Raw genomic sequence first — 18,207 nt, 5'->3', positions numbered from 1 at the left:
CCATCACACCATACGCCTTCTAAACAACACTATCAACCTGCACATCAGCTTTGAGTGTTTTATAGACACAGACCTCAAGATATTGCTTGCCATTAATATTATGTCTGTCTTCAAATTTAGCCTACCGAAATGAATCACTTCACACTTACCTGGGCTAAACTCCATCAGCCACTTCTCAGCACTTTTCTGCATCCTATCGATGTCCCACTGCAACCTCTGACAACCCTCCAGACTATCCACAACATCCCCTACTTTTGTGTCATCAACAAACTTACTAACCCACCCTTCTACTTCCTAATCCAGGTTACTTATAAAAATTGCAAAAAGCAGGGGTCCCAGAAAAGATCCCTGTAGAACACCACTGCATATCCTTCATGCAGAATATGAACCACTCTTTGCCTTCTGTGGGCAATCTAATTCTGGATCCACAAAGCAAGATTTCTTTGGATCCCATGCCTCCTTACTTTCTGACTGAGCCTTGCATGGAAACCTTATCAAATACCTTACTGAAATCCATAAACACTACATGCACTGCTCTACCTTCATCAATGTGTTTTGCTACATCCTCAAAGAATTCAATCAGGATTGTAAGGCATGACCTGCCCTTAAGAAAGTCATGCTGACTATTCCTAATCACATTATACCTCTCCAAATGTTCATAAATCCTGCCTCCCAGGACCTCTCCATCAACTTACCAACCACTGAGGTAAAACTCACTGGTCTATAATTTCCTGGGTTATCTCTACTCCCTTTCTTGAATAAAGGAGCGACATCAGCAACCCTCCAATCCTCCGGAACCTCTCCCGTCCCCATTGATGATGCAAAGATCATTGCCAGAGGCTCAGCAATCTCCTCCCTTGCCTCCCACAGTAGCCTGGGGTACATCTCATCCAGTCCTGGCGACTTACCCAACTTGATGCTTTCCAAAAACTCCAGCACATCCTTTTTCTTAATATCTACATGCTCAAGCTTTTCAGTCTGTTGTAAGTCATCACTACTATCACCAATATCCTTTTCCATAGTGAATTCTGAAGCACTCATTAAGTACCTCTGCTATTTCCTCTGGTTCCATACACACTTTCCCACTGTCACACTTGATAGATCCTATTCTTCCACGTCTTATCCTTTTGCTCTTCACACATTGTAGAATGCCTTGGGGTTTTCCTTAATCCTGGCCCCTTCTGGCTCAATGCATGGAACTAAGAACTAAGGTGGATGATCTTGTTGCACTATTACAGATTGTCAGGTTGAGGTTGTGGCAATCACTGAATCATGGCTGGAGGATAGTTGTAGTTGGGAGCTAAATGTCCAAGGTTACAATTTGCATGGGAGGGATAGGAAAGTAGACAAAGGGAGATAGTGTGGCTCTGTTGGTAAAGAATGACATCAAATAGCCAGAGGTTTTTTCCCCCAGGGCTGAAATGGATAACACAAGGGGCATAGTTTTAAGGTGCTTGGAAGTAGGAAAAAGGTTAAGTCAGAGGTTAAGTTCTTTTATACAGAGAATGGTGGGTGCATTGAATGCACTGCCAGTGACAGTGGTAGAGGTGGATACGATAGGGTCTTTTAAGAGACTTTTGGATAGGTACATGCAGCTTAGAAATTTAGAGAGCTATGCAGTAGGGAAATTCTAGGCAGTTTCTAGAGAAGGTTACATGGTCAACACACCTTTGTGGGCCAAAGGGCCTATAATGTGCTGTTGATTTCTTTGTGCAAATCAGTAGAAAAATGTGACATAAGATCGGAAGAAGTTGAATCCTTGTGGGTTGAGCTAAAAAACTAGAAGGGTAAAAGGACCCTGATGGCAGATATACACAGGCCTCCTAATAGTAGCTGGGATATGGACTGCAGATTACAACAGGAAATAGAAAAGGCATGTCAAAAAGGCAATGTTATGATAGTCATGGGAAATTTCAACATGCAGGTTAATTGGGGAGATCAAGTTGGAAGTGGATCTCAAGAGAGGAAGTTTGTTGAATGCTCACAAGATAGCTTTTTAGAGCAGTTTGTCAGTTGAGCCAACTAGGGGATCAGCATATTGGATTGGGTGTCAATTAGAGGTGATTAGGGAATTTAAAGTAAAAGAACCCTTAGAAGGCAGTAATCACAATATGATTCAGTTCAACTTGAAATTTGATAGGGAAAAAGTAAAGTCTGACATAGCAGTATTTCAGTGGAGTAAAGAAAATTACAGTGGTAAGAGAGAGGAATTGGCCAAAGTAAGTTGGAATGAGATGCTGGCTTGAGTTTCTGGGAAAAATGAGGAAGGTACAAGATAGATGAATTCTAAAAATGAAGAAATACTCAAATGGCAAAATAGTAGACAAAGTTAATGTAAAAACAAAAGAGGTCATACAAAATGGGGCAGATGTGGTGGAGACGGAGGAACTGGGAACAGGGAATAGCATTTTTACATTTGGCAGGGTGGGAAGAGGTATAATCAAGGTAGTTATGGGAGTCAGTGGGTTTATAGAAGGTGTCAGTGGACAGTCTGTCTCCAGAGATGGAGACCAAGAGGTCGAGAAAGGAGAGAGAAGTGTCCGAGATGGAACAAGTGAACTAGAGGGCTGGGTGAAAGTTACAGGCAAAATCGATGAAATTGACAAGCTCAGCATGGGTGCAGGAAGCAACACCTCATATACTGTCTGGGTAGTCTCTAGCCCCTTGATATGAACATCGAATTCTCCAACTTCAGGTAATTCCCTCACTCTCCCTTCCACCATCCCACTTTCACTCTGCCTCCTCTTCTAGCTGCCTATCACCTCTCTCATGATTCTGTCTTCTTCTACTACCCATAGTACCTTTCCCCTTACATTCCTTATTCACCTCTCCTGCCTATCCCCTCCCTGCTTCCCCTCCCACCACCCCTTAATCTTTCTTCTGATTGGTTTTTCACCTGGCACCTTCCACCCTCCCCCCACCTTCTTTATAGGGCCCCTGCCCTCTCCTTCTTCAGTCCTGATGAAGGGTCTCGGCCCGAAACGTTGACTGCTCATTTCAACGGATGGTGCCCGCCCTGCTGAGTTCATCCAGCTTTTGTATGTGTAGATATTGGGGTCAGTGTCCATAGGACATTAAAAGCTGCTGCGCAGGTTAACAATGTTGTTAAGAATACGTATGGTGCGTTGGCATTTATCAACCATGGGATTGAGTTCAAGAGCCGTGAGGTAATGTTACAGCTATATAAGACCTTGGACCAGACCCCACTTGGAATACTATGTTCAGTGCTGGTCACCTCACTACAAGAAGGATGTGAATACTATAGAAAGAGTGCAGATGAGATTTACAAGTACGGTTGAATGTTGCCTGGATTGGAGAGTGTGCCTCATGAGAATAGGTTGAGTGAACTTGGCCTTTTCTCCTTGGAGCAACAGAGGACGAGAGGTGATTTGATAGAGGTGTATAAGATGATGAGAGGTATTGATCATGTGGAGTCAGAGGCTTTTTTTAAAGGCTGAAATCGCTAACACAAGGGGGCATAGTTTTTGGTGCTTGGTAGTAGGTACAGAGGGGATGTCATCTCTCACTGCTGGCGACAGTGGTGGAGGCGGATACAAAAGCGTCATTTAAGAGACTCTTAGATAGGTAATATAGAGCTTATTAAAATAGAGGGCTATGCGGTAGGGTAATTTTAGTCAGTTTCTAGAGTAGGTTGTATGGTTGGCACAACATTGTGGGCTGAAGGGCCTGTAATATGCTGTAGATTTTTATGTTCTATATGCAAAGGATATTTCCCCATGGTGGGGTAGTATAGGACATGAGGGCACAACTTCAGGATAGAGAGGTGTCCATTTAAAATAGTGATGCAGAGAAATTTCTTGAGCTACAGAGTGGTGAATTTGTGGAATTATTACCACAGGCAGCTTGGAGGCCAGGTCATTGGGTGTATTTATGACAGAGCATGATAGGTTCTTGATTGGACATGCCATCAAAGGTTATGGGGAGAAGATCGGGGACTGGGGCTGAGGAGGAGAAAAAAGGATCAATAGGTTTCAATCTGATGTCAAAGAAATATATACAATATACATCCTGCACTTCTTCAGGATCAACCATGATCAAATAGCAGAGCAGACTTGATGGGCCAATGGCCTAATTCTGCTCCTATGTCTTACATTCTACTATCTTGACCTTTATTTGAATTTGTTCCCTGTTCCACTCTTTCCTTATCACCAACAGAAGAAATGCCCTTAACATTTTTTACCTGGCATACTGTTGTTAAGCAGTTCCAAGTACTGATCCATTGACTTCAATACCTTGTAGCCTGCAGAATTAATAACTCCCTTTGGACTAGACCCTCTGTCAAAGGCCTGCAAAGAAAAAAAACAGATTCATAGTCATTTACTTGCAATTACTTTCTAGCTTCAGATGTAATTTTAAAAAATACTAAATTACAATTCTTAAATTGTTTTAAAATCATAGAGGTAGTGTTTCACACACTGATACTGTGAGGTTATGAGAAGGAAAAAAATCCTTCCTCTTGGCCCTTGCACTACATTCATAATGATCATAACTGATGGTCACAGAGCATGACAGCACAGATAGTGTTTTCTTTTCTGCCTATCTAATCCATGCCAAATTGTTATTCTGCCTAGTGCATAGACCACACTTGGAACATAGCTCTCCATTCCTCTGCCAACCATCCATTTATCCACTTATAACTCAGAGGGCAGTGCAAAGTCAAGATGGCGCTAAACAGAAATTCCTTTGCTTGCACCTTCGGAAACAGCTCTACTTCTATCTTCGATTTCTCTTTTTTTTCCTTTTCAAGGTTCTTTTGAAGACCCTGACCTGGAGTTACACTCTGACTTCAGTTCTTTGCAGGAATGGGACCTGGTATGAGGGCCTCACGACCGGCTACTTTTTGATATCCCAAAGGCGCGACCTGGAAGACTAGCAAGCCTTCAGGGTGCCGGATTTTTGTGGCTCTAGAGACAGGGTGATGCAAGGCTGGTGCGCCTGACTGAGGCGTCGTAGGAGAACACAGAACACTGGGAGCAGTGGGTTAGCTGCCATGGGCTGTGCATCCAGAGACCTGAGCTCTGGGGCCGACTCTCTGGACGCAGAGCTCGCGAAAAGCAACAAAACGTACTTTTAACATCATGAATCAGCGAGTTGTTTATTATGTCTCCCCTCTCGCTATGAAACAGGGACACCACTTTTTCCCTTATTAGAGAGGGAGAGTACTTGGGCAAGTCTGTGTCTTTATTGGTGGTTTGCTGCATGCTTGAGTGCTTGGTGGGGGGGGGAACCAATGGTTTTTTGCTGGTGTGGGAGGGGGGTCGCTGCCTTACTGCTGTTTGCTTGTGGGAGCTTTAGGGATCTAACGTTTAACTATCATTAATTCTTTGGGGCACTCTTCTGATTTTGTGGATGTTTGCTGTTATGTTACATGTCCGGCAACAATGAATATAGAATTGAGTCAGGTTTTATAAACAAATAAACATTTATTAAACTCTGCTCAACAAAAATGAAAAGTATACAAATGACCAACTTAACCGGAAGTTAACTGCTATACGGCAACTCAGGAACAGTTCTTAAAGTGGTAAATGCGAACACAGTCTTAAAAGTGGTAAATACAAAAGTCCAAATGATTTATACAGTCAATTAGGAGAGACTTTCCTGAAGTAACGAATTCCTCGACGACATGATATTTCGGCTAATCCCAGCCGAAATATGCCTTGTCCGAAGGATTCATGATGAAGGAAATAAAAACAACTTAAAGGAACTGACCTTTTCCTTGGCAAATGAACACTGCACAACCCTTTCTACTCTTAGAGGCAGAGGTTATCTCAGATGCAGGTCACTGTTTCTGAACAAAGACTCAATAAGGTCGATTCTGTATTAAACTGCCAAACAACACCAACTTTACTTGACTCTTCGGGTTCCCGTACTTCGGTAAAGTCTTCACACTCCAATACTTAGACTTTAAAATTAAATAATTTAATTTCATTTTTCAATCTTTTTATTGATCTTCAAATAAAGAATATACAAATCAGAGAAGGAGCTTAACAAACAGATAATATAAAAGACATATAAACAGCAATAATAAAAACAGGAAGTATATAATGTCAAAATCAAATAGGTAAAATATTATGCTGTTATATATACAATGGTAAAAAATAACTACAGCTCCTCATAGCAATCATAAAAAAAGATTGGAAATTATATTGATAAAAGCAAAAAACCCCACTAACTAACCTGAAACAAAAAAAAGAGAAAGGAAAAAAAATGAAAGAAAAAGAAAGATTGGGCAGTCCAATTGAGGATAAAATTTTAAAAAGAGAGAGAGAAGAAACATCCTTCCAGTCATGTCTGAACCTTCACCGATAAGGATTTTCCCCAAAGAGAATAAAGAAAAATAAATAAATAAAAATAAATTAAATCATGTGAAAATATTGAATAAAGGATCACCAGACTTGTTCAAAATTAAAGGATGTATCAAATGTCCGGCATCTAATTTTTTCTAAGCTTAGACATGACATAAAGGAGGAGAGCCAATAAAAAACAGTAGGTGGGTTAGATTCTTTCCAGTGTAGCAAAATAGCTCTCCTAGCCAGTAAAGTTGAAAAAGCTGTTGGGCGGAAGCAGACACTTTGCTCGCTTCCTCTGGAATAATCCCAAAAATTGCTGTAAGTGGATTAGGTTGAGCATCCACATCTATAACTTTAGATACGATTCCAAACACTTTCCTCCAAAAATTGTTTAAACTTACACTTGATCAAAACACATGAGTTAGAGTAGCCACTTCTGCGTTACATCTGTCACAAATAGGGCTTATATTAGGAAAAATATGCGCCAATTTAACTTTGGACATATGGGCCCTGTGTACCATCTTAAACTGAATTAAGATATGGCGTGCGCAGTTAGATGAATTATTGACTAAATAATAAATTTTACCCCATTGATTATCTGAAAGTGAATGTTGAAGTTCTACTTCCCAGGTGTGTTGAACCCTATCATTAGGCAACATGCGAGCATTCATTAACTGTTTATAAATGGTAGCTATTAATCGTTTTTGAAAAGGTTTAAACTGAAAAATAGCATAAGCCAAATATAAAGAGCAGGCCGAGGGGTAATTCAGTAAAAAAAAATCACGTAAAAAATTCCTAACCTATAAATATCTGAAAAAATGTGTATTGGGGATATCATATTTATCTATTAACTGTGAAAAAGACATTAAACAGTCTTGTAAAAATAAATCTAAAGAAGTTTTTATTCCCTTAATTTTCCATATTAATAAAGCCTTATCCTAAGTTGATGGTTTAAAAAAGGAATTAGAATAAATATTACTAGAAAGTAGAAAATGATTTAATTCAAAAAATCTATGAAATTGAAACCAAATTTTTAAAGTATGTTTGACAATAGGGTTGAGAACTTGTCTACCCATTCTAGCAAGCGAAAACGGAAGAGGAGCTCCTAATAAAGAAGATAACGAAAACCCCATTACTGAATTTTCCTCCAGCTGTAACCATGAAGGGCAATCTTGGTTGTCTATATCATAAATCCAAAAAGTAAGATAATGAATATTAATTGCCCAATAATAAAATCTAAAGTTTGGTAAAGCCAGTCCTCCATTTTTTTTTGATTTTTGCGATAAAAGTTTATTCACTCTGGAGCTTTTATTATTCCAAACATAAGGCAAAATCAGACAATCTATTTTATCAAAAAATGTTTTTGGAACAAAAGAGGGAACTGCTTGAAATATATATAAAAATTTCAGTAGAATAACCATTTTTATAGCATTTATTCGACCTATCAATGACATTGACATAGGTGACCATTTAGAAAGCACCTGTTGAGTATATTCAACTAAAGGGAAGAAATTATACCTATATAGGTCTTTAAAATTTTTAGTAATTTTGATACCAAGGTAAGTAAAATTATTTTTGGCAATATTAAAAGATGCTTGATCATAATAATCAGAATAATTATTAATAGGAAATAATTCACTTTTATGCAAATTAAGTTTATATCCAGAAAAAAATACCAATTTCTATAAATATAGGTAACATAAAAGGAATAGATTCCCTAGGATTTGAAATGTAAACTAATAAATCATCCGCGTATAACAAAACCTTATGAAATTTATCCCCTCTCCTAATACCCTGCACAGAATTTGAATCCCTAAGAGCAATAGCAAGTGGTTCTAAAGCCAAATTAAATAATAAAGGACTAACGGGACAACCCTGACAGGTACCTCTATATAATTTAAAATAAGGAGACTTTTGATTATTAGTTAGAACTGCAGATAAATCAATTTAATCCAAGAAATAAAGCCTGGACCAAAATTAAACCTCTTCAAAACCTGAAATAGATAAGGCCACTCCACCCTATCAAAGGCTTTCTCTGCGTCCACAGATATAATACATTCAGATTCTTTGGCTGAGGGGGAATAAATGATATTTAACAATCTTCAAATATTCAAATATGAGTATCTATTTTTTACAAATCCTGTTTGATCGTTTGAGATAACATTAGGCAAGATATTCTCAAGCCTATTTGCTAGAATCTTAGAGAAAATTTTAAAATCTACATTCAGTAAAGAAATAGGTCTATGGGATGCACATTCCAGTGGGTCTTTTCCTTTTTTTGGCATCAATGGAATTAGTGCCTCATAAAAAGTTTTAGGAAGGTAAATTAAATTAAAGACACATCAAACAAAACTAGCAGCAATTAGCGAAACCGCCGGCACAACGATTCCGTACCTTACAGTAGAATGTAAAACTCCACTTTAAAACAAAACTGTGTCATGAGACAAATATGCAGCATAAAGGAATAACTGACGAATTAAACGACAAATCAACTCAAAACTCCTGCGTCACAGCAGGCTTTCCCGTTTTATACATGTTGGACCATGTTATCACGTGACCTCACACTGGCAGGAAAATCACATCACCCCACCATCACAAGACCATTACATCATGCTCACCAGATACTCAATTACATCATGGTCATAAGACAGTCACAAAATACCCATGGGATACGTAACATTGCAAAGAAAAAGAATTTCAGGATGTATATTGTATACATTTCTCTGACATTAAACCTTATCCAAACTAGTCTTAAATGTTATAATTGAACCTGTATCCATCACTTATATTGGTAGCTTGAATGCAGCTCCCCCTCAGGTTACCCTTAAATATCTTACCTTCAACTCTTAATCAATGAACTGCAGTTCTAGTCCATAAGACCAGAAAACATAGGAGCAGAATTAGGCCATTTGGCTCATTGAGTCTGCTCCGCCATTCATTCATGGCTGATCCTTTTCTCCCTTCCTCAGCTAAACTCCCCAGACTGTAACCTTTGATGCCATGTCCAATTAAGAACCTATCAAGCTCTGCCTTAATACATCCAACAACCTGGCCTCCACAGCTGCCTGTAGTAATAAATTCCACAAATTCAACCCCTTCTAGCTAACAAGATTTCTCCACATCTGTTTTAAATGGACATCCCTCTATTCTAAGGGTGTGCACCCTTGTCCTCCACATCTACTGTCTAGGTCTTTCAACATTCAAAGTTTCAAGAGATTCCCCCTCATCCTTCTAAATTTCAGTGAGTACAGACCCAGAGCTATCAAATGTTCCTCGTATGATAACCCTTTCATTCCCAGAATCATCCTTATGAACGTCATCCCAGCACATCTATTCTCAGATTAAGAGCCCAAAGCAGTTCACAATACTCAAGGTGAGGCCTCACCAATACCTTATAAAGCCAAAGCATCACATCTCTGCTTTTGTATTCTAGACCTCTTGAAATGAATGCACTTGCCTTCCTCCCCATCGACTCTACCTGCAAGTTAACCTTTAGGGTGATCTGCACAAGGACTCCCAAGTCCCTTTGAATCTCACATTTTTGGATTTTCTTCCCGTTCAGAAAATAGACTGCACATCGATTTCTACTACCAAAGCACATGACCATTTTTGACCAATTTCCTAACACTGTATTTCATTTGCCACTTTCTTGCCCATTCTTCTAATCTAAGTCCTTCTGCAGTCTGCCTATTCCCTCAACACTACCTGTCCCTACACCAATCTTCATATCATCTGCAACCTTAGCAACAAAGCCATCTATTTCATCATATGAATCACTGATACACAGCTTAAAAAGAACGGTCCCAACACTGACTTCTGCGGAATAGTACTCGCTACTGGCACCCAACCAGTAACGAGTGTGTGCATGTGTCTGAGCTTCTGAGTGAGTGTGACTGCTTCTGAACCAGTGTGTGTTTGTGCTTCTGAGTGAGTGTGAGTGTGTATCTGTGCTTCTGAGTGCTTCTGTCCATGCTTCCGAGTGAGAGTGAGCATGTGTCTGTGCTTTTATTTCCACTCATTGCCTCCTACCAATCAGCCAATGCTCTAACCATGCCAGTAACTTTCTTCTAATGCCATGGGCTCCTAACTTAGTAAGCAGCCTCATGAGTGGCACCTTGTCAAAAGCCTTCTAAAAATCCAAATATACAACATCCACTGCAACCCCTTTATCTAACCTACTTGTAATCTCCACACAGAATTCCATCAGGTTCGTCAGGTAAAATTTTCATTAAGGTTGTAGATGTTTCATATTCTGCATGGAGGTCAGTGACCAGTGGCATGCCACAGGGATCTGTTCTGGGATCCCTACTCTTCTTGACTTTTATAAATGACCTGGATGAGGAAGTTATGTGGATAATGGGTTAGTAAGTTTGCTGATGACACAAAGATCGGAGGTGTTGTGGATAGTGTGGAGAGCTGTCAGAGGTTACAGCTGGACATTGATAGGATGCAAAACTGGGCTGAGAAGTGGCAGATGGAGTTCAACCCAGGTAAGTGTGAAGTGGTTCATTTTGGTAGGTCAAATATGATGGCAGAATATAGAATTAATGGTAATACTCCTGGCAGTGTGGAGGATCAGAGGGATCTTGGGGTCCGAGTTCATAGGACGCACAAAGCAGCTGCACAGGTTGACTCTGTGGTGAAGAAGGCATACGGTCTATTGGCCTTCTTCAATCATGGAAGTGAATTTAGGAACTGAGAGGTAATGTTGCAGCTCTATAGAACCCTGGTCAGACTCCACTTGGAGTACTGTGTTCAGTTCTGGTCGCCTCACTACAAGAAGGATGTGCAAACCATAGAAAGGGTGCAAAGGAGATTTACAAGGATGTTCTGTCTGGATTGGGGAGCATGCCTTGTGAAAACAGGTTGAGTAAACTTGGCCTTTTCTCCTTGGAGCGACGGAGGATGAGAGGTGACCTGATAGAGGAGTATAAGATGAGAGGCATTGATTGTGTGGATAGTCAGAGGCTTTTTCCCAGGGCTGAAATGGCTGCCACAAGAAGGCACAGGTTTAAGGAGCTTGGGAGCAGGTACAGAGGAGATCAGGGGTAAGTTTTTTTTACACAGAGAGTGGTGAGTGTGTGGAATGGGCTGCTGGCAACGGTGGTGGAGGCAGATACAATAGGGTCTTTTAAGAGACTTTTGGATAGGTACATGGAGCTTAGAAAAATGGAGGGCTATGGGTAACCCTAGTATTTTCTAAGGGACATGTTCGGCACAACTTTGTGGGCTGAAGGGCCTGTATTGTGCTCTAGGTTTTCTATGTTTCTATGAAACCAGTGCTGACTTTGTCCTATCCTGTCCTGTTTCACCAAGTACTCCATAATCTCATCCTTAGTCTCACCCAACCTCAGTGAAATAAGCCTTCTTTTGTCTTATTTGCCAGCAATGATGCCATCTCACCAATTTACTCAAGAACCAAGAATTTTTTAAAAAAATCAGAATTATATTCAGTGACTGAGGCTCGTTAATCTTGGGTAGAGCTCTTCAAAAACTCATTAGATTAAGGGTGAAGGAATTTTTCCTCATCTCTATTATGAATACATGGTCCCTTATCCTGACCTCTGTCCTTGGTCTTCCAGCCAGAGAAACATCAATTCAACATGTATCAATAAAATCATTTATTAGAGTCCTAGAGTTGCACAGTACAGAGCTGGGTCTGATGGCACATCTCATCTATGCCACCTTCTTGCCCATCTACACTAAATTTATATGCACCCACCTTGATTTCATAATCTTCTATGCCTTATGCCTGTCTAAATGTTTCCTAAACCTAGCGTTTGTAACTGATTGTACCACCTCCTCTGGCAGCAAGTTCCATACTGGGAAAGATTAAGCAAGCTAGGGCTTTTCTCTTTGGAATGACGAAGAATGAGTGGTAAATTGATAGAGAAGTACAACATTATAAGAGGCATGGATAGAATGGACAGCTAGTGCCTTTATCCCAGGGAAGCAATGGCCAATAGCAGAGAACACGCATTAATGAAGAGTGAAGGAAAGTTTAGGGGTGAAGTCACAGGTAGTTTTTTTTTGCACAGAAACTGGTAAGTACCTGGAATGCACCGCCAGGTATGGTGATAGAGGCTGATACATTTGGGACATCAGGGACTCTCAGATAAGCAAATAAGACTCTCAGATTAAGGAAAAATGGAGGTTTATGGACTATCTGGAAGAAAAGGGCAAGAATGATCATGCTAGCACAACACTGTGGGCCAAAGGGCCCATACTATGCTGTACAGTTCTATATACTGTACATATTAGCTATTGTCTGTAGAAGAAACTTAGGCTTTAAATCTCCTTTAAAACTCATCCCTCTCACTCTAAGGCTATGTCCTCTTGACCATGAGAAAAAGATTCTCACAATGTACCCTATGTGCTTCAGCCTCCTTTACTCCAGGGAAAACAAACCCAGTATTTCTTTCCATATCTAAAGCCTTCCAATCGAAGTAACATCCTAGAGACATATAGCATGGAAACAGGCCCTTCAACCCAACTGGTCTATACTGATCAACATTCCTCATCCAAGCTAGTTGCATTTACGAGAGTTTGAACTATAACCTTCTTAAGTTTTCTTATCCATGTACCCGCCCAACTGTTATTTAACCTGCCGCTGGCAGCTGATTCCACACAGGTAGATACCGGATTGTGTAAAAAATGCTCAAGTTTCTATTAAATCATTGTCCAGTCTTCCTCAATCTTATCAGTTATCTTCTTAAACAAACTCAATCAGATTAGTAAGGCATTGTTTGCACAAAACCATGCTAATAATCCCAGATCATCCCCTTCCTTCAAAACAAACACATATATCCTTTAGAATTTTCTCCACTTATGCAATGCTGATTGCATTAGTTACCCAACTTAGTTTCTGCCCTCCTTAAATAAAGTTATCCTCTGGTCTTCTGGTACCTCAACTGTGAATAATTAGCTGACAAATTGGTTACAGTCCCAGTAACATTCTCCTTTGCTTTACACATTAACATCTCCAGAATCAGGTTTATTTCCATTCATGTGTTATGAAATGTGTTATTTTGCAGCAGGAGAGTGCAATACATAAAAAAGTTGCAATGAGAAATATAAAAATATAAGTAAGTAGTGCAAAAACGAGGTGCAGATACCAAAGAATGGGTAAGGTGCTCCTTCCCTCTGCTAGCCTGCAGGTGACCATTGGCCCCAATCAGGATCATGTGAAGCCATGGGAGCAGTTGGCAAATGCTTGTATGAACAGCTGGTGCATATCACAAGTCCTGGTTATGTGAGCACTGAAGCCAAAGAGACAATCTCTGAAGAGCACTGATAATGGCTGGAGCCAACCCTCTTATACAGACACTGCCCAGAAGGTGGCAATGGCAAACCATTTCTGCAGAAAAATTTGCCAAGTTCACCATCACCACACCAAGGTCACCATGATCACCTAATTCATATGACAGGGCACATAATGATGATGAGTGCAAAAAGAGAGTAAAAAGTGAGATAGTGTTCATGGTCCTTTCAAAAATCTGATGGAGGAGGGGAAGAAGCTATTACTAAAACATTGTGTGTGTGTGCATGTGCGTGTGTGTGTGTGTGTGTGTGTGTGTGTGTGTGTGTGTGTGTGTGTGTGTGTGTGTGTGTGTATCTTCTTCAAGCTCCTGTACTTCTTCCCTGATAGTAACAATGAGAAGAGGGAATATCTTGGATGGCAAGTGTCCTTAATGATAGATGATGTCTTCTTGAGGCATTGTCAATTGAGGATATCCTCTAATGTGGGAAGAGTAGTACTGACAGAGTTTACCATAAGATCATAACAGGCAGAACTAGGACACTCAGCGTATTGAGTCTTCTGCACAATTCCATTATGGCTGATCCTGGATCCCACTCAATCCCCATACACCTGCCTTCTAGCCATATTCTTTGATAGCGCAACCGATCAGGAAACAATCAATTTCCATCTTAAATATACCAATGGATATGGCCTCCACTGCAGTCTGTGGCAGAGCATTCCACATATTTACTACTCCTTGGTTAAAAAAAAAATCTTCCTTAACTCTGTTCTAAAGGGTTGCCCCTCAATTTTGAGGCTGTGCCCTCTAGTTCTGGATACCGTCACCAGAGGATATATCTTCTCCATATCAACCCTATCTAGTCCTTTCTCCATTGCGTTGAAAGCCCACCACATTCTAGGCGCCATGCTTTCCACCATGCCTCAAGTCAAGTCACTTATTATTGTCATTTCGACCATAACTGCTGGTACAATACATAGTAAAAATGAGACAACTTTTTTTTCAGGACCATGGTGTTACATGACACAGCACAAAAACTAGACTGAACTACGTAAAAAACACAGAAAAAGAAACTAGACTGCAGACCTACCCAGGACTGCATAACTGCACAAAACAGTGCTGGCATTACAATAAATAATAAACAAGACAATAGGGCAGTAAGGTGTCAGTCCAGGCTCTGGGTATTGAGGAGTCTGATAGCTTTGTACATTGTACAAAAAGTGCATCGACTATACTCTTTACCTAGATGCTACCTGGCCTGCTGAGTCCCTCCAGCACTTTATGTGTGTTGCTCAGATTTCCAGGATCTGCAGATTTTCTCGTTTGCCTTTCAACATTCAGTAGGTTTCAATGAGATTCTCCCACATTCTTTTAAATTCCAATGAGTACAAGCCCAAAGCTACCAAATATTCCTCATATGTTAACCCGTTCATTCCTGGAATCATCCTCATGAACCTCCTCTGGATTCTCTCCAATGACAACACATTCTATCTGAGATAGGGGCCCAAAACTGTTGACAATACTGTAAAGTATACCCCAACCAGCATCTTATAAAGGATCAGCATTATCTCCTTGCTTTCGTATTCTATTCCCCTTGAAATAAAAGCCAACATTACATATGCCTTCTTTACTACAGACTCTTTGTAAACTAACCTTCTGGGTGTCTTGCATGAGGACTTCTAAGTTCTTCTGCACCTCTGATGTTTGAATATCCTCCCCATTTAGATAATAGTCCGCACTATTGTTCCTTTTACAAAATGCATTATCATATATTTCCCAACACTATTTCATCTGCCACTTTTTTTGTCCATTCTTCCAATTTGTTTATGTCCTGCTGCAATCATATTGCTTCCTCAGCACTACCTACCCATCCAACTATTTTCATATTATCCACAAACTTTGCCACTGTTACGAATGTGCCACAACTCTGAGGGGCCGAAGGGTACAAAGTAGCCCCCCTCCTTTTCGAGAATAGCTATTAATTTGGGTCTGGGACCCAGGAAACGAGAGAGAGACGTCCAGAATACACAGGCTTGGAATGTGTCCTGGCCTCAGCAAGGCGGAACCCTTGATAACGGCTATTGTCTCTTGGAAACTGAATTGTGTATTGAGTACTGTACTATTCATTGAAGCCCTCAGGGAATGACCAGAGTGGGCTGGTTGAGGGATTGCATCATCCCAACCTGATTGACATCTGAGACCCCGTAAGGATAAAAGAGGGTCTGGGGAACAACCCCTTCAGACGCACCAGGAGAAATGCTAGAAATCCCGCGACAGCGTTTAATAGCGACAGCCAGTGGAGGGTTTGTGTGCGTCCTTTCCCGTTACCTGAGATTGGGGCCTTACCACGGAAGAACGGCTTAGCTAAAGGACCGGCTACACCAACGGAACTCTCAAAGGATCGACATCATAAAAAGGAAAAGCTGGCAAGTTTCTAAAATCTCTCTCTTGACTCCAACCAAAGGCAGCAGCCTGAATGAACTGAGTGACTTTTATATTTCCATCCGACAATACATTATCCCCTAGACAACGATAGAGCTTATTTCTTATTGATTATTATTATAACTGCGCTTTTAGATTTAGTATTGATGACGTATATTATCTGTATGTTTGCATTGATATTATTTTTGAATGGAGGTTTTGGATAAAAAATTTGGTGAACTACAACAATTTTTTAAAGAAGATATAAAGGCTTTTCAAGAGTACATGGTTAAGACGGATTCAGTAATTAAACAGCAACAAGCTCTTATTGCGTCTCTGCAAGAAGATGCTCGGAAGCGAGATTTGACTATTGAAAAACTGCAACAGGATTTAATTTTGACCATTAAGCTGATGGAAGCCCTTAAAGCCAAGAGCGACGATTTTGAGAATTGGTCCAGAAGACAGAACTTACGTATACTTGGTCTTCCAGACCGCATAGAAAAAGATGACCCTTCGAAATATTTTGCTCAACTTTTAAAAGAAGCTCTTCCGACGATTTTCCCGAATAACCCTCCTTTATTAGATCGGGCACATAGAATTCGGCATCGATCACCAAGTGCTACAGACAAACCTTTGGTGGTAATTGTCCGGTTCCATTATGTACATGACAAAGAACAATGATTAAATTCAAAGAATTCTGCTTCCGCCTGGTCGAAGACTTTAGTCCTGACCTTTTAAAAAGAAGGCTTCTTTTTAAACCGTTGATGGCTGAATGTTATGAGAAAAATCTGAAACCTGCGCTCCTATACCCTGCGAAGCTTCGAATATCTCTGTCGAATGCTCCACGACAGGTTTTTTTTTCAACTTCAGAAGCAAGACAATATCTGGAGGAGAACTTCCCGACTGCTACAGACACCGGTCTCTAATAAACAAACGATTCTGATCGTGTAAGATGGTTCTCGATCTCTTAAACCAGAATTAAAATCTGGTTATTGGTGTAGGTTCATCCTATACTTTATACTTAAGTTAAAGTGTGCTTTCGTCATATTAATTGTTCTGCCTTATACACTTTAACCATTATACTACATACTTGTCCATTAACTTTGTTCCTTCAAAGGTGTATTTTTAATTCTTTGAAGGTGAATTTTTCTTTGATTAAGATGGTGGTTTTTTGAAAAAGATTTTTGGTTTTGCTTAAGATGGCGTTTTTTTTTCTTTCTTTCGTCTTCTTCCTACAATGCATCGCTTATCATAGCTTAAATATTTTTTGTTTTGTCTGGGCTAGAGCCCGATTTATAATTTTTTTTAGTGACTATATTTTTATTTTTTTTTACAACTAACTATACTTAGAAATATGGTTTTTATTATAGCGATTTTAATTTTTAAAGTTGGGGTGATTCTTTTATATATATCCTTTATATATGGAGTGTTCTTCAGCTGACATGGGGGTAGGATTAGTCTTACTTTTTCCTTTTTTAAGTCATATTTTGGCTTTTTCTCTTTTTCTTGGGGGGTGGGGGGGGATGGTCTGTTTTCTAATTCTATTTTTTTTGCACCAGTTTGTGTTAGTTTTTTTATTTGGGCTGTTTTTGAACTTCAAATATGTCTGTGTTGTCGTCACTTCCGGGTCTTCTCTTTACTTTTGTTCCTCTTCCAGGTGCATGAGTTTATAAGTTGGTTAACCCTTTGGTTGATGTTAGAATTATGGCTCAGACCATTAATTTTGTGTCTTGGAATACTAATGGTTTAAATCATCCAATTAAACGAAAGAAGATTTTCAAAGTATTCCAAAGACTTAATGCTCATATCATTTTTGTACAAGAAACTTATGTGAGGAAGGAGGACAAATTTTGTTTTTTTAGATTTTGGCGGGGTCAGCAGTATCACGCAAATTCGAATGCTAAAGTAAAAGGAGTTTCAATTTTTATTGACTCCTCTATTCCATTTGTTCAACATGATATTTTTTCGGATCCGAATGGTAGATTTTTGTTAATTATGGGTTTACTTTGTAATAAAAAGGTTGCTTTGGTTAATGTTTATGCTCCAAATGTGGATTGTCCTGACTTTTTTAAGTCCTTATTTACCTCTTTACCCAATCTAAACGAATATAAATTAATAATGGGAGGTGACTTTAATTGTTGTTTAAATCCTCTGATGGATAAATCTTTATCTATTCAGACTTTACCTAATAAGTCGGCCACTTGTATTAACTCTTT

General features: G+C 39.7%; 1 protein-coding gene across 1 annotated transcript in view; it reads right to left on the bottom strand.

The window, feature by feature from the left end:
* The window catches only part of LOC132407471 (protein Niban 2-like), a 248,893-nt gene that overhangs the window by 83,647 nt on the left and 147,039 nt on the right, over positions 1 to 18,207 (bottom strand). Inside the window, exon 4 of the mRNA XM_059994058.1 lies at positions 4,202 to 4,307. Within this exon, the coding sequence (XP_059850041.1) occupies positions 4,202 to 4,307 (106 nt within the window). The remainder of the gene's footprint in view (positions 1 to 4,201; positions 4,308 to 18,207) is intronic.

The sequence above is a fragment of the Hypanus sabinus genome, chromosome 18 (genome assembly GCF_030144855.1).
Source record: "Hypanus sabinus isolate sHypSab1 chromosome 18, sHypSab1.hap1, whole genome shotgun sequence".
Taxonomy (NCBI): Eukaryota; Metazoa; Chordata; class Chondrichthyes; order Myliobatiformes; family Dasyatidae; genus Hypanus; species Hypanus sabinus.
This window is presented reverse-complemented; position numbering and strand designations above follow the sequence as displayed.